This window comes from Danio rerio, chromosome 16 (genome assembly GCF_049306965.1).
Source record: "Danio rerio strain Tuebingen ecotype United States chromosome 16, GRCz12tu, whole genome shotgun sequence".
NCBI classification, from domain to species: Eukaryota; Metazoa; Chordata; class Actinopteri; order Cypriniformes; family Danionidae; genus Danio; species Danio rerio.
Window position 1 is genome coordinate 40,168,805 of NC_133191.1, and position 20,936 is coordinate 40,189,740.

The following is a 20,936-nucleotide window of genomic DNA, read 5'->3' on the forward strand; positions in this document are numbered from 1 at the left end:
TTAGTCATGTTTTCATGTTGTGTATTGAAAGGTACACGTGTAAACAACACGCTTTATGGAAAAGACTGAAACTGGACGTGTTTAGTCATTTCCAGAAATCCTGTTTTGACTGAATATTAAAGAGTTTCTGGACATTTCTAATATTGGGGGTTATCAGCTTTAGTAGATGAACTGTGGAGCACAACACCAGTCATAATGTCTGAAACTGATATTTGTGGATCGTCTGAAAGATCAATAAAGAAGCTTGTCAATAATGTTTGCTTTGTTAGAACAATATTTGATGAGAGATGCGGCTGTTTGACCATCTGGAAGGTGAAAAACATCTGAGTATTGAGAAAATCAGCTTTAAAGTGAATAACTTCAACTAAGTCCCGCATATTTCCATGTAAACTACATATGATAATAATACCACATCGATAAGAAATGCACAAACATATACTGAAACTAAATCTTTAATTAAAGTCAGAATTGAGAGTTTTCCTAAAAATAAAACCGCATGACAAAAGACTGGTGTAGTGGTCCAGGGGCACATGTAGTGTTGAGTTTGAGTTCATATGTGAACATAGCTCTGTTTCCATCCACCTGTTTCATGCACATTTAGGATTCCGTTGAACGATGCTTTCACTAAGCTTGCGTTTCTGCTCATACAAGTAAACAACTTGTTGTGTTTGTTGCGATGGGCATTGTCGCTGTCCACTTAGGAAATACAACCCGTTAGGTTCTCTCCGCCACTCCGCAAGCTTACGAGCTGTGTGTGCGCCTGAGTCTGTATTGTGAGCTGTGTGTGTGCGCTCAGCGCGAGCCTCTACTGAACGGGCGTGCTCAGCCGAGAACTGCGAAGGCTTTTATACTTGACGCACTCGCCGTTGTACTATTGGGCAGAAACATGAGCATTCCTAATGTCAGATTTCCTACTGTGCAGACTAATTTCGCAAATTAGAAAAGGTTGGTCAGTTAATTATTCTAATGTTAGTAATGTTTATTCAGCAATAATTCTCCAGAACCGAAAGCAGAACCGTTAACGTCAGAGTTTTTCCTATACTTCGGTCTTTTATAATTTAGCACCGATACCAATAAAGTACAGAGTTCTGGTACCCATCTCAAGCCTCAGTCCTCCGTCAGTCTGTCATCACAGTGCTTCAGTATTCTTCTTCTTCTATTATTATTCCCTCCAGAACTGTCTTGAGCATCTGTCTCTAAAAGCCACCGCATTCACCGCGCTCATTGTGTTTAGTCTTGGTCTTCTGAGGCGAAACTCATTTCTCTGACTGATATTTGCCGCCAGTTTATAATTCAGTGATGATTTAGTTCTCTTGGACTCATTGATGGAAACGCTGCTTTATTCTTTTATATGATCTGCCAGTTTTGCACATTTAATCTGCATCTTTGGATGGAAACACAGCTATAGACACATAACAATGTCATTTATATATAAGACATTCACATCTAACCTTTTCCTGACTTGTTTTTTCTCTAGTGGACAAATACATCTACTATATATGTGATCCCAGAAGCACGTCATATGATGTTTCTCAAGGAACCTCCGCTCTGCCCGCACGTCATAGAGCTGTACGAGTACGCCGTGGAGGGAAGGAAACACTACCTGGTCATGGAGTACGCGTCCTCGTACATAACCTTGGGGAAGTTCATCAGGAAGAACAATGGCCGCTTGAGCGAGAGTGTTGCCCGGCAGCTGATCATGCAGCTCATTATTGCTGCACAGCGCTGCCTTGAACATGGCATACACCATGATGACATACATCTAGAAAACATCCTGGTCAATCCAAAGACCCTGCAGCTCAAGCTGATTGATTTTGGCTACAGTTTTTTTATTCCAAAAACCTACTGGAGATCCCCCTATCTGGGTGAGTTGGCTTTTTAGTGCTGCTTATTAAAGGGAAAGTTCACACAAAAATGAAGATAGTTTTAGTAATGAATAACTCTCATGTCGTCCTGAACCCCTGAGAGCCCTGAACACAAATGAAGATATTTTAGATGAAATCTGAGAGCTCCATAGACAGCAAGGGTCTATAAAAGGACCCAAAGCATCCTCAAAACAGACCGTATGCCTTCAGTGGATCAATCAGAGCATTATCAGACTCTGAGAATACTTTTAAATAAAGACTTTAGTGAACAGGTTCTCACCCTCAGTGTCAGTATATTGCGCACGTTCAGGACAGCTCTGAGGCTTTCACGCATGTTGCTCTCAGTTGCACTGCTGATGTATCATCTCGGATGCGCCTGTGCTTTCTTCAAATTAGAGGAGGTCATCAGCGGTGTACGCCACCGCACAGAGCTCTTCTGAGTGCGCGCAATATACTGACACTGAGGACAAGAAACTGTTCAATAAAGTCATGATTTCCAGTTGAACCACTGAAGGCATATATGGTCAGAGAGCTCTCGTGTTTCTTCTAAAACATCTTCATTTGTGTTCAGAAGCTGAATGAAAGTCTCAGGGGTTTAGGACGACATGAGGCTGAGTTATTAATAAGAGAATGACATTTTTGGGTGAACTGACCCTTCATCTGTAACCTCCTGTGCATGTATGCTGATGTCAGGAGGGCAAACATATTGTGAATTACTAACATGAAAATCTCTCTTTTGCAGGAGTAACGAGATACCGTAAAAAGGAGGGGGAACACTTCACATATCTTTTTTGTGCTATCCATTCGTATGTCAGTGATGTTGTACGAGTGCTGTCACATATGGTCAATGGATATCGCTGTTTCTCCAGATATGGACGTCCACGATGTCACCCCAGTTTGTCAGCAGGTGAGAAAACAACACTACACAGTGACAGAAGCTCTCAGTGAATGCTCTCACTTTAATATCGAGTGACATCAGAATTAGTTTTATTGCCAAAAAAAATCTATCCATCTATTAAATTAATCAATATATTAAAGAAACGTTGACTAGAATTCTGCATTATAGGCTTAAATTATAGAGAGAGATAACAGATGAACCGAGACTGCATCAGATCATGAGGTAGATCAGTGTTGATCTTTCTTTCGAGCTGTCAATGCGGAAATGAACAAAACAACAGGCCTAATAGAACATATTATAAGATTAAAATATGGAAAATTTATCAGATGGTAACTTTTCCTACTGGATAAACTGCTCTCGGTAATATTTCAGCATGTTTTTACTTTCATATTAGACATGAAACGCACATTTGCCGGTAGGAATGACATCTCATCCTGCTCATCATTCTTCGTTAAACCGAATGTATGGCTATTACACAATCATTTGACACTGTGATATAGCGTGGTTCGTTAGCTTGTTGGATCGCTTTGTTTTCTCACTACAATCGATCCACTCAATCGAACAGAGAACACCTCATTCAGGCAATCTTGGACCGATTGATTAGGCGCGGTTCCGAGTGCGATTGCTGGATTCACTTATGCCAAACAAACCGCACAAACGAGGGAAACGAGACAGATTCCGTAACAAACGTTTATGTGTGAAAGCACCCTAAGATTGTACTTGCATGCACTTGACAGACGGTCACAGCCAAACTTTTATGACAAGGCAGCACTGGCTTGATCGGCCAGTAACCATTCTGTTCACTGGCCCGAGCGTATCGCAGGCTGGCTCCAGGCCATTGCAGGCCATTGGGCAGTCCTTATTGTCAAGCCCTGAACTGTGTAAATAATTATTGATAAAATGCTTATATTAGCCGCTGTTTGTTTACCTTCAAGCTCCGCTTAAGTTGCGTGATGTGTGCATGTAAAGCAGCTGGTGAGCGCCAGCACACATATTATGTACATCTCAACATACAAAAGTGTTCCTCTATATGTTTTCATCAAAGTTGTTCACAATACTCGTCCATCCACAGAATTTGTAATGTCGTCAAATGTGTAAACACGAAGCTGCTGTTCGTGCTTCTGCTTTGGATGTCTCTGGGACAAAGCAGCTGCATGAATGCTAAAGCTTTAAATAAATGTGAAGCCATCAACAAAAGCCCGACCGCTTCTCTGTGTACAAACACAAGCGCTGCCGTTTAGAGCTTATTTCCGGTGAATGATGTCAGAATTTACCGGTATTTTGGAATTGATGTGTGAATATTCTTTATGGGAAAAATTCCAGAACATCTTTGCCTTTGTCAACAGTGTTTTTCTTTTTTATTTACCGGCAAAGTCGTTCCAGTAATTTTCTGGATATTTACTGGTATTACTGTGTGAAAGGGGCTTAAGACAAGTTAAAGTACTATTGCAGCAGATTTGACTGAATCTCTGACTCTGTCATGTATTTGATATTATAGCTCATAGTAACATGTGTTAGCTACCTCATCCATTTCTGACCGTATTTGCGACTTGGTTGATCCCCGTTGGCTCCAGATAAAGCACACATCCAATGAAAGCTTCAGCGATGGTTACCGAGTTGCTATGGTTAAGGCTAATATTTGCGTGTGGCGCATTCATCTAGAACTGATTATGACTGACTGAAACTGGATTTAATGATTTCATTCCAGCCAATCAGAATCAAGAATTTCACCAGAACACTGAATAAATCTCTGTGCTGTATCATCATCAAGAGCATCCATGACTAACATAATCTCTTTTTAATATTTCCACAGATTGCCGGGATCTGTTTAAGTGGGTGATCGGTTTCCGTCCTGAAACTGGACCTGTTTTAGAGGAGATTTTGGAGCACAAGTGGTTCAGCATGACGTAGAGGCCATCATCAGCAGGAAACGGTTTCATTCTTCCATGTTTGATGTTTGTCATTTGTTGTTTTCCGCTTCTGCTTCCCAAATGCTGCACTTCCTCCTGCGAGGGTTGTAGTCTGAGTTGCATGTAAATGAGGGCCGGTTGAAGCATCCCTATTGGTCCACCAGCTCTAGACCGACAGCTCCTCCTCCAGCCAATCAGGTGAGGAAGGAAGCTGATGTCAGTCTAATGGCGGCCGATGCGCACAGGCGACGACGGAGATTGAGTGTTAGCGCTAATCCTCAGCTGGGGTAGAATGTGTCTGCGGCAGGACAGCATTAATAGTTGAAATAAGGAAAGCAGGTTGATTGACGTTTAGACAGGACGTCGTGTTTTATATGAACTGGGTTAGCACCGACTGTAGAGTAAATAGTCATATTAAGGGAAATAGTCACAGATGAATCAATCAAACTGCTGGATTTATTAGCATACTGGTGTGCTTTATTTCTCTAGCTGTAGGAGTAATAGTGAAAGATAAAGTCTGCATATCATTACTGTAGTGCGTCAATACTTTATAAAGACAGGAAGCCTAGATTAGACAGTGCTCGTAGCTCTAACGGGACTTTAGGCAGGTTTAAGTGAGATAAGCGCATATAACAGGGGCGTCGCGGGCCGGTTTTGAAGGCGTTTTCTCTTTAACAGAGATAGGCTAGGGTGGTGTAGATGGCGCTGACGGGGCAGGATTATATGGGCCGATACGCTAGATATAAGAGCCTCCTGCCACAGACAGATTTTAGCCCAGCTGTGGATTTGTCAGATCTGATGAGGATTATTTCTAGTGCTGCTGCTCACACCTTTCTGCTTTCTTCTTCTTCTCACTTGTTCTCCAAGCGAGCGCTGGATTTCTGCAAATGAGCTTTAACATAAACCAGTAGCTGAAGGGGTTTAATGGAGACATTTTGAACAGCAGGGTTTGCTAAATAACAGCGCTTTAGTGAAGACTGGGACATTTAGAGATTAGTTACGGACACAAGTGTAGTTTAGAGTATGACTTTAATAGATGTTTATTGATATTAATCAGCTTATTATTGATGATGTTTAGTTTATTTCTGCTCGTGTTCTTTAGATTATGTGCTGGAAATCCTGTGCTTGTTTGGAGAAAATCTTTGGTCCTCATTGATGAAACATCAGTAAATATTGGAGGAAGTTAGTGATAGTTAAAGGTTTGATAGTTAAACGTGTTCATTAATGAAGGATAATCAGTCAGGGTTAGGGTTTAGGGTTAGACATACTCAACATAGAGGAGTAATCATCTTTACTAATGAGGACAGACCTCACCTCTTTCTTTCTGTTTTCTTTCTTTCTTTCTTTCTTTCTTTCCCAGTTCCCTCTAAACACCTGATTTTTTGTTTTTAGAGTTAGGTTATGGTTAGGATGTTTGTTAGGGTTATGGTTGGGTTAGGGTTATGGTTGGGTTAGGTTTTGGTTAGGGTTGGTTTATGGTTGGGTTATGGGTTAATTATTTTTTGCTTTATGTTTAGTTTTAGTCTCTCCTTTCTTCTTCTCTGTCACTGTTGTGTGATCACTGCAGATTGTTATTTAAGAGCGATTGGTAATTATTATACACTTCTCTGTCCTCGCCTGTGCGTATCGACCATCATTAGAGTGACGTCAGCTTTTCTCCTCGCCTGATTGGCTGGAGAAGGAAGCTGTCAATCTAGAGCTAATGGGCCAATGGGGAGGCTTCAGCCGGCCCTCATTTGCATGCAGCTCTGACTGCGACACTCGCAGGAGGAAGTGCACAATGTGGAAAGCAGAAGCGGAAAACAGCATCATGTCAAAAAACAATGGAAGTATGAATTCCTGATGATCTGATTTGGTCACTGACCACATGTGTGCTGCTCTTCTATCATTTCTGTGAAATTGAGACTGTACGCAGAGCGGCCTGCGAACCCCATGGAGTGTGTTGAAGCTGTTTTCTGCTGATCAAACTGTAAACTATTGTCTTCAATAAACTGTATCTCTGACTCCTGCTCTTTGTTCATCACACCGGCTCCTTGCATTAACACAAGTCAAATCCTTCACCGTATGATACGGCATGTTTATTGTACATATCGCTGTCAATTTCACATTATGCTGTTTTTTTTTTTGTTTTTTGTTTTATTTAGTATGCTGTTGTATTTGCACTGTTTGTGTTTTGCACTGTCATTTTATTTGCACTATCTGTATTTTGTACAGTCTGGAGCCAGCACCTAAGCTTTCCACTCATCATAGCACACTGCTGCTGATGATGTGACAATAAAAGTGATTTGATTTGATTTGGACTGTAATGCTCTCAAAACATGCCTGAACTACTTTATCTGTGTGTTGATCTGACAATAAGTGTGAACACAACACAAAACAACACAGAGAAGATCTGTTTTACAGACTGCAGACTTAGTTTAGCCTTTATAGAACAATATTGATGCGTCATGTAACGTTTAACCTATCAAAGGCTTTAAGTCCAAGCGGAATCTGACATAAGTGAAGTCATCTTTCACCACTGACCTGTACTGTTGTTAAATAGAGAAAACATTTCACAAGTAACTTTTAGAAGTCTTGGACCTTATTCTAGAAAGAAAAAAAATGAACGATAGAAAAAAGTGTGAAGCAGCAAAAGTGGCCCATATTAAAGTTAATTATAATAATTTGGCTATTGTTGTTATTCATGCATTTTCAAATGTACAATATTTTACAAAAGCTCGGTCCTGGAGGGCCGGTGTCCTGGAGAGTTTATCTCCAACTTGCTTCAACAAACTTGCCAGGAAGTTTCTAGTATATCTAGTAAGAGCTTAATTAGCTGTTCAGGTGTGTCTGAATAGGGTTGGAGCTAAACTCTTCTGGACACTGGCCCTCCAGGGCCGAGTTTGGACACCCCTGCTCTACTTTATTCATTCATTTATTTTATTTTCGAGATTTGTTGATCTGGGTCGCCGCAGTGGAATGAACCCCCAACTTATCAAGCACGTTTTACGCGGCAGATGCCCTCCCAGCTGCAACCCATCACTGGAAAGCACCCATATACTCTCATTCACACTCGTACACTATGGACAATTTTAGCTTACCCAATTCAGCTGTACCACATGTCTTGCCTCAAGACGGTCGCCGGTTTGAGCCTCGGGTGGGTCAGATGGCGTTTCTGTGTGGAGTTTGCATGTTCTCCCTGTGTTCGAGTGGGTTTCCTCCAAGTGCTCTGGTTTCCCCCACAAGTCCAAACACATGCGGTACAGGTGAATTTGGTAAGCTAAATTGGCCGTAGTGTATTAGTGTGATGGGTGTTTCCCAGTGATGGGTTGCACCTGGAAGGTTAATAAAGGGACTAAGCTGAAAAGAAAATAAATAAATGATGTTTTAATTATTCAATATTCAAATGGCCAAATTCTGCAATGTTATCTGGATGCAGCCTTTATGATGCAAGCTGAGATTGCATCAATCAGCGATGCAATGTCAGACACAGTGAGTGCACTAAATGGAGTGAGTGACGTCACAGTGACGGGTGGGGTTAGGTGAGCACATTAAATAGCATTGGATGCAGCTCAGATTGCACAGCACCAGGTCTGCATCCAGACCCCTCTCAAACTCTGACTGAGGAAAGTTGAATGTGCTGCTCAGGATATTTGCCTAATAAATGACATTAGGCCAATAATTTAAAACGTTAACAGATCTTTTTTTGCTAATGACATAAAATGTAATAAATTTGTATTTTAAAAATCTTTTCTTTTTTATTTATATTTCGTTATTTAAATCTTTTGGAAATATTTTTACACATCAAAGAGTGTGGTATAACGACCATCCGACAAGCTAATCCAGCAATAAACAGTGCTGAAAATGTCTCAAAATGCAGTATTTAAGCCTAATAAATAAATAGAAAATGAGGCGAATAACTGCAAAAAGGTTCACTTTTTTGGGAAAAGCAACCACCTCTTTCACCAGGCTGGCTACGGGCCTGACTAAAGTAACTTACTACAACATATATGAAATATTCTCTAACTTGCCTATAATAACTTAGATTCAACAATATGTGTCTTTCTTCTTTGGATAAAAATATTTAATACTAATTTTAAAAAGAGGAAAAATCAAGCGAATATTTGCATATTTTTGCAATAGTTTGCTTGAATTTAATTGTATTATCTTTTCATTGTCTAAATGTTCAGTGACTAAAATATTATTGTAACATATATCTGTTTAATAAATCTATTTTCTTAAAATGCACCTAATTACACAGCCAATATACACTGAGAAATGGAGGAACATACTCATTTTCAGATGGATGGGTAAAATGGAGGCTCTTCAAAAGTATGTGGTGACATAACCAATTTCTAATATGGGTTTCTAGAAACAAGTGATGTAACAACTTCCCTCTTGACATAAATCATCACCGATTTGCCAAAGAGCATAGAATCTAATATAACATATTTAACCATAGATTCTGTGCTCTTAACCTGTGTTAATTAAAAAGTGCTTACCTGTTGTCGAGATGGAGATTGGTGACCGGAAGTTCCAAAGGTGGAAGAAAGATGTGCATCTTTGAGTAAGCAGACATTTCACTGTCAGTAGACAAGAGAAGTGTGTCAATAATCGCAGAAATGTCCTCTTGGAGTATCAAATCACTGCTTTGTTCGCTAGATTTATCCAATATTCCGTTATTGGCCGCCGTTGAGACTCTCGCGAGTACTCGGCTCTGAACAGCTACCGTCACCGAGGATCATCGTGATTATTCTGGTCAAGAAGTGAGAGAAAAACACGTCCCAGATAAGGTAAAACCAAACGTTATTATACGACATCCAACAGTATGAACTTACTTAAAGAAACCGTACTTTTGAGTGTGTAACGCAAGCTTTAGGACAAACTACCGTTATTCCTCTTTAACGGACCGTTATGTTGCCTAGTTACGAGACCTGTCAATCATCTTCTCACGTCATCCTCGGCAGCGGGATAATTTTTCATTCAGAAATTAATGGCCAAACACATCTTTAATAAAGTTCACATTGTTGTTCCTGATAAAATATAACGTGGAAAATGTTGTTTAAATAGTTTTCCAGTATTCAAATCTTTACTGACGCTTTTCTACTACACTCTTATCCGCTTGTTAAGTGTGACGTCACGCGGAGCGGCTTCCGGGTCCATTTTTTAAGTTTTTTTTTACAGCATCAATGTTGTAATGTAATTAAAATACATTCAGTTAAATAAACGTTGGCATTCATTAGTTGCTCAAGCGTAAAACGAGATAAAAAGTCGTTTACTCGCACGCGCCCGTCAGAATCGGCTGGCTAGCGCAGAAGCTCCATTGTATATACTGGGGTAAAATAAACGCTCATAAATGGCGGGAAAATGTCATTTAATGCAGTGCTTCTTTTACAATCTGGGACCCACTTTATATCGGATATCACTCTGCAAGAAAACAAACCTTAAACGTGCCGGGTTTTGCATTGGCATACAGTTACAGCAGCTGAGTTATCGCTAGTTATCTATTAAGCATAACATCAGCTATATCAGTGCTGCAGAGCTGTAAAAGAGAAAGACTGACTGCGTCTGTTTACACAGATTTCAATAAAAGACAGCTTTTTTAATGTTCAAGTGTTCATACTTTCCTGAAAACATATTTTAAATTGTGATTTACCACCACTGACATGCTATTGGGCCTGTGATCACTGTGGTCTAGGCCAGGGGTCTTCAAACTGGGGGCCGCGGTCCCCTGGGGGGCCACCAGATGGCGCTAGGGGGGCCGCAAAAATTTTAGATAAGGGGTAATCAATGGGCCCACATGGTTGAATTTTGTGTCCCGCATCATCCTGAAGGTTAATATATTTTTTTATAATAATTTGAGCTCAAAAGTACTGCAAAAATTAAGCTTTATGCTTATGTCATTTAAATGCAGTTGACACTTTCGTGAAACAGGAAAAAAAGCACAGCGGCCCGCCTCTGTGCACGGGGACTTTTATTGAATAAGCGCTTCTGGCCGGGCACTTCCTGTTATTTTTGGCGCTTGTCTGCTGCACCTGACAGCGTTTACCTTTCACTTACGCTTACCTCTTTTAAGCTAAACAACTAAATGAATGCTCAGGTCTATTTACTGACAATATTTCAGTTAAAATACATGATCAATAAGAACATTATCGGAGGCTGAAAGCACTACCCTGTTTATGGCTTGCGTTCCTAAGTAATCGATCAGCTGGGTGCTGCGGAGCAAGCGCCTCTCTGCGCAGGCTTCACTCATGGGGAACAAATATCATTTTAAAGACACGGCACAACATTGCACCTCGTCCACAGTGCCACAGGCTTTACACTTTGCATTGTACAAATATCAGACGGTCCTCTTTGCAGCATGGCAAACAAACATATTAAAATTGTAAAGCAAAAAGTGCTGCAATAACAATGAATGGAGCTGTCATCACATCAGCGAGTTCTAAGAGTTTCACTCCTGTTACACTAATGACAGCTGGATGAGCTCTGCAGTGAACCTCTTACTCACATTGGTTCATAACTGGATGATTAAAAAAAAACTAAATTGTATACACCCTGAATAAAACCACTATAGCCTATAAAAATTATAATGTATCTGTTTGTGTTATGTTATAGGGCTAATTAATTATTAAATATTAAAATGTATTAGTGATCTCTGTATTTAATGGAGCTCAACATATCTGATCAAATTTTAATACTCTGAATATAAATGCATTTTTTTCAAGCTGTTCCACTTTTTCCCATATTCATTTGAGTAATTTAAATGTAATGTTCAGTATTATTATTAATAGAACAAACTGGTATGAACATTTTAAAGTCAGCAAAGCTTCTAAAATTAAGCAAAGTAAAACTTGTGGCTCTTTGAACTTGAATACCCAATTCTAGATTGCATTTAGGAAATTATTTTTTATCAGTGTAAGTCAGGATTGTCGACCTGAGTAAATTATGATGTGCACAAATAAAAGGAATAAAAATAAACAAAACACACTGAACCACTACAGCCTCCATTGTAGTATTGCTGGTTACAACAGTACAGTTAACTGTTAACAGGCTGATGAATGACAAAACTCTTTACACCTTCAAAGCTGTAAATCTTTAGATACATTTAGACTCTCAGCTGTAAGGGTAAATACAGAAGAGTCTAGCTGTGCATAGGCAGAAAAAAAGCATAAAAATGGCATAAAAAACTGTAAAGTGACGACTCGTACACAAAATATGGCTTGATGGAATCCAGTGAGAGCAGACCACAATGAACACTGCGCATGAAGATTTGATCAATAGACTGAAGCACTGAAACCATGTCAACTCAACTGACATCTTACAAAAATTAATCCAGATAGTGAATAATATACATTTATTGAATAATATATAATAATATAAATGTATTGAATAATACAATTTTAGAAAATTAAGTACAGTTGTTAATTTGAAGGGGTGGCGTGATATTTATTTTTTGGGGGTCCCCGAAAGAATTCGCCCTACACAAAGGGGCCCTCAGCTGAAAAAGTTTGAAAACCCCTGGTCTAGGCCCCCAAGCGATCTAGCCCCCAAGCAGTATGCGTCCCTTTTTTTTTTTTCTATCAAAAGTGGTAACCCTAGGTTATCTATTGGTTATGTTTAAGGTTATGTCTAGTTTATGTATTTGGTTATGTTAAGAGTATGTTCAGGCTTTCATATATTGGTTCTGTTCAGGTTATGTAAGTTATGTTTAGGTTGCACAGAAATAACAATTAGAATATTAAGCTCATTCTAAGTGATTTTCAATGGAGAAATGAGGCAGTCAATTCATTTTCTTCCAGTCAGAATAGAAAGCAGCATATTTAATTATATAATTCTGGTGTTTTTTAATATTATTTTGCTTTGTAATTTATATTTTGCATAAAAAAAGACAGCTCTGCAGTGTTTCCTATCATGTCATGTGGATTTTTTTGCACTGTTGTGTTTAATTTGTCTGAACAGAAGGACAGTGTGGATGTTCAGACGAGCAAAAAACTTGAGGATGAGGAAGCGTTTGGAGAGGAAATGGGTTAAAATGTGAGCGTGAGTCAGACGTTCCCTGAGCACATGCTGAACTTTGCATTTAACTTAAGATGCTGAGCTGAATAATACAAAAATACATTAAAGTGCTCAGTTTTTATGATCAACAATAGATTACTGGGCTTGCAATGCAGAGGCCGTGGCTTCAGTTCTGTACTGATGAAATTTAAATGTAAAATCATTAATTCATTCATTCATTCATTCATTTTCTTTTCGGCTTAGTCCCTTTAATAATCCGGGGTCGCCACAGCGGAATGAACCGTCAACTTATTCAGCATATGTTTTACACAGCGGATGCCCTTCCAGCTTCAACCCATCACTTGGAAACACTTATTTACACACTTATTCACACACACACACACACACACACACACACACACTACGGACAATTTAACTAACTCAATTCACCTATAGAGTACCTGGAGGAAACCCACGGCAACGAGGGGAGAACATGCAAAGTCCACACAGAAATCCCCACTGACCCAAACGAGGCTCGAACCAGCGACCTTCTTGTTCTGAGGCGATTGTGCTACCCACTGTGCCACTGTGATGCCCATATAATATGATATTTTATATAATGATACATTATTAATATAATAAATATTAGCTTATAATAAACAATTTAGCCTACCCAATTCACCTATTCCGTATGTTTTTTTGGACTTGTGGGGGAAACTAGAGGAACCAGAGGAAACCCACGCCAACACAGAGAGAACATGCTAACTCCACTCAGAAATGCCAACTGACCCAGCAGGGGCTTGAACCAGCGACCTTCTTGCAGTCAAGCGATTGTGCTGCCCATGTAAAATTATGTTAACAAAAATCTAAATTTAAACAAAAATTTAGATGCATTAGAAAACATGTTAAAAGTGTCAAATATATCTTTAGATCCTTTATTGAAAAACATCTATCAACCCAATATAGACTTCCTTGTTTTTTGTGCATAATTCTGTGGAAACCTTGAAAGAAAACATTACGAGGTACAGTAGCAAGAAAAAATACTGATAATTGAAAAGAAAACAATCAATCAAACAAACAATCAAAAAAGATCCTGTTTTGTGTGAATAAGTGTGTGGAAACCTCCAGGAAGACTTTAATTTGAACTTTAAACTTTAATTTAGGCACTGCTGTTTTGTTTGTAACTCTAATAAAACATTTACATTATTTTCTCATTGTAGACGTGCAAATTTCAGAATTTTTTCCCTTCACAGTGAAGAATGCTTAATCATTTTATCAGCTCAGAAAACAGCAATACTACATGATTATTCATTCATTCATTTTCTTTTTGGCTTAGCGCCTTTATTAATCAGGGGTTGCCACAGCGGAATGAACCGCCAACTTATCTAGCATATGTTTTACGCAGCGGATTCCCTTCCAGCTGCAACCCATCTCTGGGGAACACACATACACTCTCATTCACACTTGTATAAGGACAATTTTAGAGAGGGGTCTGGATGCAGACCTGGTGCAGTGCAATCTGAGCTGCATCCAATGCTTTTAATTGGCTCACCTAACCTCACCCTTTACCCTACCCCTCACAGTGACATCACTAGTTCCATTTGAGTGCATTGTGTCTGACGTTGCATCACTGAGTGATTCAATCTCAGCTCGCATCATAAAGGCTGCATCCAGATACTATTGCAATTTTAGCTTTCCCAATTCACCTGTACCTGGAAACCGGAACACCCGGAGGGAACCCACGGCAACACGGGGAGAACATGCAAACTCCACACAGAAATGCCAACTGACCCAGCCGAGGCTCGAACCAGCGACCTTCTTGCTGTGAGGCGACAGCACTACTTACTGCGCCACCGTGACGCCTCAAGATTATTCAAACATTAATAAACAAATTTAAGATCAGTAAAATCAGTGCAACTATCAGAAGGTCATGCATGTAAAACAGAGCAATGATGTCATCAAATAAGCTAAAAATCCATAGTTATAATTGCTTGTTTTTATATGGAAACTATACGCATACGTATATGTAATGCAGCATGACAGATGGGAAATTATCATTGCGTGCATGTGTGGTTTAGCAGATAGACATGATGAAACATCATATAACAACTCTAAAATATATATACAGTTGTGATCAGAATTATTCAACTTTTAATATTAATAATTACAATTATTATTTGATTTTTTTCATTTTTTTAAATATTTCCCAAATAATGTTTAACAGAGCAAGGAAATTTTCACCGTATATCTGATAATATTTGTTCTTCTGGAGAAAGTCTTATTTGTTTTATTTCGGCGAGAATAAAAGCAGTTTTTAATTTTTAAAAAAACATTTTAAGGTCAATATTATTAGCCCCTTTAAGCTATATTTGTTTTCGATAGTCTACAGAACAAACCCTCGTTATACAATAACTTGCCTAATTACCCTAACCTGCCTAGTTAACCCTAATTACCCTAGAGAAGCCTTTAAATGTCACTTTAAGCTGTATAGAAGAGTCTTGAAGAATATCTAGTCTAATATTATTTACTGTCATCATGACAAAGAGAAAATAGATCAGTTATTAGAGATGAGTTATTACAATTATTATGATTAGAAATGTTGATAAATATTTGCTCTCCGAATTTTGAAACTTGGGAAAAATAAACCAGGGGACTTATAATTCAGGTGGGTTAATAATTCTGATTGCAACTGTACATGTATTTATTCAATTACAAAGTATTCTTTAAAAAAAGGAAGACAAAGTGCATCCCACTTTACGTAACATAACTGTGCATTGTAAATAAAGATGCATTTTCTTCAGAAAAAAATAATAATATTTACACAGATGATTTTTTAGAGTTAAGCAACGGTTACAGGTTTCCAACATTCTTCAAAATATCTTATTTGTTTTTAACAGAAGAAAGAAATTGAGTATATGATGACGGAATTTTGAGTTTTGGTGAACTGTCCCTTTAACTGCACTGTATATATGAATATACAGTATATTACAGTAACCGTCTATATAAAAATATGCATTTACAGTGCAGCCTTTCACAATTAGCGAATCGCGATGTTACAGGATTTACTGTGAGTTTTAAAAAAGTCATGGTAAGCAATTATGCTTTTAATGATAATGATATTTAAAAAGATATTACTAACCATCAGAAAATGTACCATGGTTTACCCTGATTATGACAACACTACTCAAAGCTGAAAGCCTGTAAGCTGTCACAAAAGGAGACGGGAGATGTTCATTCATTCATTCATTTTCTTTTCGGCTTAGTGCATTAATTAATCAGGGATCCCCACTGCGGAATGAACTGCCAACTATTCCAGCAAATGTTTTACGCAGCGGATGCTCTTCCAGCTGCAACCCATCATTGGTAAACGCCCATACATACTCATTCTCACACACACAAACACACACACACACACACACACACACACACACACTACAGCCAATTTAATTCATCAACTCCCTATACACACTAACACACTGATCATCATCAACAATAATAATAATACACACATATACTGCAGAGAAACACACACACACAAACACACACACACACACACACACACACACACACACACAGAGATCATCATCAACAATAATAATAATACACACATATACTGCAGAGAAACACACACACACACACACACACACACACACACTGATCATCATCAACAATAATACACACATATACTGCAGAGAAACACACACACACACACACTGATCATCATCAACAATAATAATAATACACACATATACAGCAGAGAAATACACACACACACACACACACACACACACACAAACACACTCTCTCTCACACACACACACACACACACACTGATCATCATCATCAACAATAATAATAATACACACATATACAGCAGAGAAACACACACAAACACACTCTCTCTCTCACTCACACACACACACACACACACACACACACACACACACTGATCATCATCAACAATAATAATAATACACACATATACTGCAGAGAAACACACACACACACACACACTGATTATCATCAACAATGATACACACACAGAAACTGCGGAGAAAGACACACTAAACAATAATAATAATACACACAATCACAGAAACAAACACACACACACACTCACAGCAGAGTAAAAAACACACAAACACACACACACTCACAGCAGAGAAACACACACACAGACACACACACAAACACTGCACAGAAACACACACACTGGTCAACATCAACAACAGCTAATAACCAGTAAATGAGTGGTTTTTTGCACTCTTACCGAGACGTTGGCGAGGCAGGTCTCACAGGAAGTCAGAGTGTTGCATGCTGGGGTTAAAAATAAAGTATATGAAGAGAAGAGACAAAACACAAACAATAAAAACACTCTGACAATAAAGAGATCTGTGTGTTCAGAAACATGTTTTGATGTTCTGAAAACAAATGTATTTAATACTAAAGCCAGGAAGAAAATTTATATTCAAATGTTTTTGTTTCTGTGTTTATTTTTAAATCTTCTGCATTATTAAACTACTCCAAAGTATTTTAATGTTTATAAGATCTTCACATAAATGCTAAAACACTTCAATGTTATTTATTTTGGTAAATGGCTTTTAATTTTGGATTTCTGTGTTATTTTAGTTTAGTCAAGTTTATTTGTTTCGAATTTATAGTATTATTTTTATATGTCTACATAGTTTTTATGCTTCTTATTTTAATTTTGTTAATGCATCAAGTTAAACTAAATTAAAATTCCTTGGCAATAAAGCAAGTTAAAGGTTTATATATTGATATACACTTTTCAGTTAATGTTTAATTTATTTCAAGTAACAAAATGGTTTCAGTTTACTTTAATAACCCTGATGCTCACAATACATAAAACATTAAGAAAGAGACACAAACACGCATTCAGTGAACGGTATGCGCTGCATAAAACATATGCTGGATAAGTTGGTGATTCATTCCACTCTGGCGACCCCTGATTAATGAAGAGACTGGGCCAAAAAGAAAATGAATGCTTTATAATATTATTTGTGTGCACATACATTAGATCAGACAGTAATGAAGCTAAAACTAGAGCTAATCTGACAAAAAAACTAAAGATGTAAACATTTCTAAAGATGTTTGATGACTACAAAAATATTTTAATAAATAATAAATCGGTTTTGTTCAAATGCACAAAAATATAAGACCTATATTCACTGAGAAATGGATAAAAATATTCATTTTCAAACTGGGGTGTTCATTAAAATAACCGAGTAAATATATTGAGGGCATTGCTTTTATATTCTCACATTCTTTCAGTGATAACTTGTGAGACGGTCCAAATATTGTTGACTGCGCTATACTGAATATTGGATCTGAAATCACATGTATGTATGACTTGAAAGCAACATTAGCACTGTATTTTAATAGTCATTGGCTGCTAATATGATTTCACTACTTACAATTTGCAAACATTACTTTTCTGTAATCTTATTAAGAAGAATAAATGTCTGAATGTGCAAATATAAAAACCAACTTTACCCCAAATACTAAAAATTGGCCTTCAAAAAAACAAATTTTCAAAGTTCCCAAAATATGCAACTTATATTTCTGTGATATTATTTCAACACACACATAATTTTAGTGTTTTTATAGTGAAGACTAACAATACTGGCATTCAAATATATGACAACTTTAAAAGTTAGATATATTTAAAAAACTAAAAAATATATTAAAGAAATACAAACATACAGTAAGAAATTGAGGTGAAATAGTCTTTTATTGGCACATTCATTCAGTGACAATTTGTGAGACAGTCTAGATATTGTTTACTGCGCTATATTTTAAATACTGGATATGAAATCGCATGCAAGCATGACTTAAAACAACATTAGCACTATTCAATTCACTGTAAATAATGCTATATTTTGATAGTCATTGGCTGCTAATATGATTTCACTATTAAGGACATGTAAATAATACTTTTCTGAAATTATATTAAGCAGAAAGTCTGAATGTGTGAATATAAAACCAACTTTATATCAATAAAAATATGACCTTTACTCCCTGAAAAATATTAATTTTCAAATGGGGCGTACTGTATATGATTATATGAGTTTAAAATGAAAATATGATAAAGAAATATACGATAGAATGAAATATATAATTAAAAATACAAAACAAGGGCCTTCAAAACAATTTAATTTCCAAAATTCCCAAAATATGGAGCTTATATTTCTGTGACATTACTTAAACACACACAGACAGACACACAGTTTTTGCATTTTATATTGAAGACTAAACACTACTGCCCCTCAAATTTGACTTTGAAAGTTAAATATATTTTAATATGTAAAAGTTAAATTAGAACATTAACATTAAGAACATATTTACATTATGTAAGTTATAACAGAAATACACATACAATAAGAACAATAATAGAAACATGTATAATACTCTATTTATTAATATGTATGTGCATTACGAGCACTTTTAGACTGCAGATTGTTAGTTTTATATTAACACATTCAGATTTTCTCCTTAATTTAATTTCAGAAAAGTATTCTTTGCTAATTCTAAATAGAGAAATCCTATTATCAGTCAATGACTATCAAAGTACAACATTGTTCACAGTCAAATAAACAGAGCTAATGTTGTTTTCAAGTCATAAGTTACTTGTATTTGATTTTGACCCAATATTCAAAGTAACGTATCATGGTAAACAACATAGGGAGCGAGTCACAAGTTGGCAATGAACGAATTTGCGGCTATAACACCAACTTTACCTCAATGGAATAGAAATATGGGATGAAAATAAAGGAAGCAGATGCAGATGAAAATGTACGTTTGCGCACAGGTGGAGCAGTTGTAGGTTGTTGTGTTGTTGTTGATTCTGATTCAGAAAAACTGAACGCGACGCACATCAGCAGGAAGGTCGACCAAAACACAAGAAACTGCCCCATAATGTGAAGAATTGTACGCTTTAAACAGCAGAACACTGTTGACTTTATGTCTGGACCCTAAACTCTCCCTTCAACAGATTAAATACTCCCAAAAAATACTCCAAAACTCCGTTTAAAGGAACTAAAGCCGTCAGATGATCGACGCTGACTAAACACGGAAACACAGCAGCGCTGCGCCTTCACAATAAAAGTCCCGCGCGCACGACACTTAAAGGGATAGTTCCTAGCAAGAGAAAACTTTTGTCACCATTTATTTACTGAACATTTATTACCTCTGTTAAACAAAAATATGTATTCTGAATAATGCTAGAAATCGGCAGGAAAAAATACTATGGAAGTCATTGTCTAGCAGTCTGTCTAGCAATGTTTAGCCTAAATGTGTTTAACAGAAAAAAGAAACTCAAACATGTTTTGAAGCAAGTGAAGATTGAGTAAATGACGACAGAATTATCATATCTGGGTGAATATTTCGTTTAAAGTCTGCATTAAATCAAAATGTTCAATGTTTATGTTGCTAGCATATGGCTAGTCTTAAAATAAACAAGTTAATCTGTGCAAATGAATCCACTGAAAAGTTTGTTTTGTGGATCTTTAATCAAAATCTGCCCATCGGCTTCTTTTCTGAAACGGCGATTCTTTTCTGACGACTCTGACTGGCCAGGTTATGTCCGAGTCCAATCAAAACTGGACTCGAGTCCTAGTTCAAGTACCCCAATACAACCAAAACCCCTCTAAAACCAGCCTGGTTGACTAGCTAAAACTAGCCAACCAGCCTAGGCTGGTTTAAGCAGTTTTTTTTTTTTCAGTAGCAGTCTTTGTTTTCATGAATGAATTATTTTTGTTCCAGTTTGTGATGTTTTATTCGATTTAAAACCAATTAAATTATTTGCTCCTGTTATAGTTTGAGCCAAAAATATGTCAGATGGGCATCAATATACGCCCTTTATGTTGCAAAGTTTAATTTCCAGATTAAAAAACTAAATTAACCATATAAATGAATGTCTAATGAATGTCAAACGTCAAACTAACTTTATTGCGGTTTACGACCTGGCTAAGCACAAATAAAAAAAAAACATTCATGTTAACCTTATACATAAAATAATGGTGCACCCAAAAATAAAAAATTAACATTCATGTCATTTCAAATCTGGATGATTTTCTTTCAAGTTATTTTTGCAGGATGTCTGTAATGCAATAATATATGTATGTATATATATATTATATATATATATATATATATAATTTTAGGCTGGATTACTGTAATGCTCTGTTTGCTGGCTGCCCAGCATCCTCTATTAATAAACTTCAGCTAGTACAAAATGCAGCAGCTAGAGTTCTTACCAGGTCTAGAAAA

At 37.3% G+C, this 20,936-nt stretch overlaps 2 protein-coding genes across 23 annotated transcripts in view; one reads left to right on the forward strand and one right to left on the reverse strand.

Moving 5' to 3' along the window:
* The window catches only part of LOC141378252 (uncharacterized), a 60,529-nt gene extending 53,852 nt beyond the window's left edge, over positions 1 to 6,677 (forward strand). For all 9 annotated transcript variants that reach the window (XM_073926312.1, XM_073926314.1, XM_073926315.1 and 6 more), the window contains 3 exons: positions 1,478 to 1,865; positions 2,608 to 2,772; positions 4,577 to 6,677. In XM_073926312.1, the coding sequence (XP_073782413.1) occupies positions 1,478 to 1,865; positions 2,608 to 2,772; positions 4,577 to 4,674 (651 nt within the window). In that variant the 3' untranslated portion in view covers positions 4,675 to 6,677. The remainder of the gene's footprint in view (positions 1 to 1,477; positions 1,866 to 2,607; positions 2,773 to 4,576) is intronic.
* LOC141378264 (serine/threonine-protein kinase pim-2-like) overlaps positions 1 to 19,744 on the reverse strand; it is an 80,303-nt gene extending 60,559 nt beyond the window's left edge. For 2 of the 14 annotated variants that reach the window (XR_012392339.1, XR_012392349.1), the window contains exons 1-3: positions 19,406 to 19,744; positions 16,918 to 16,964; positions 9,155 to 9,235 (exon numbers count right to left, since the gene is read on the reverse strand). The gene's annotated coding sequence lies outside the window, so the exon portion shown is untranslated. Of the gene's footprint in view, positions 1 to 7,931; positions 8,013 to 9,154; positions 9,408 to 9,490; positions 9,599 to 16,917; positions 16,965 to 19,405 lie in introns of those variants that run through there. The other 12 variants (XR_012392340.1, XR_012392352.1, XR_012392350.1 and 9 more) reach the window with 11 other exon arrangements.
* Positions 19,745 to 20,936: the final 1,192 nt, after the last annotated feature.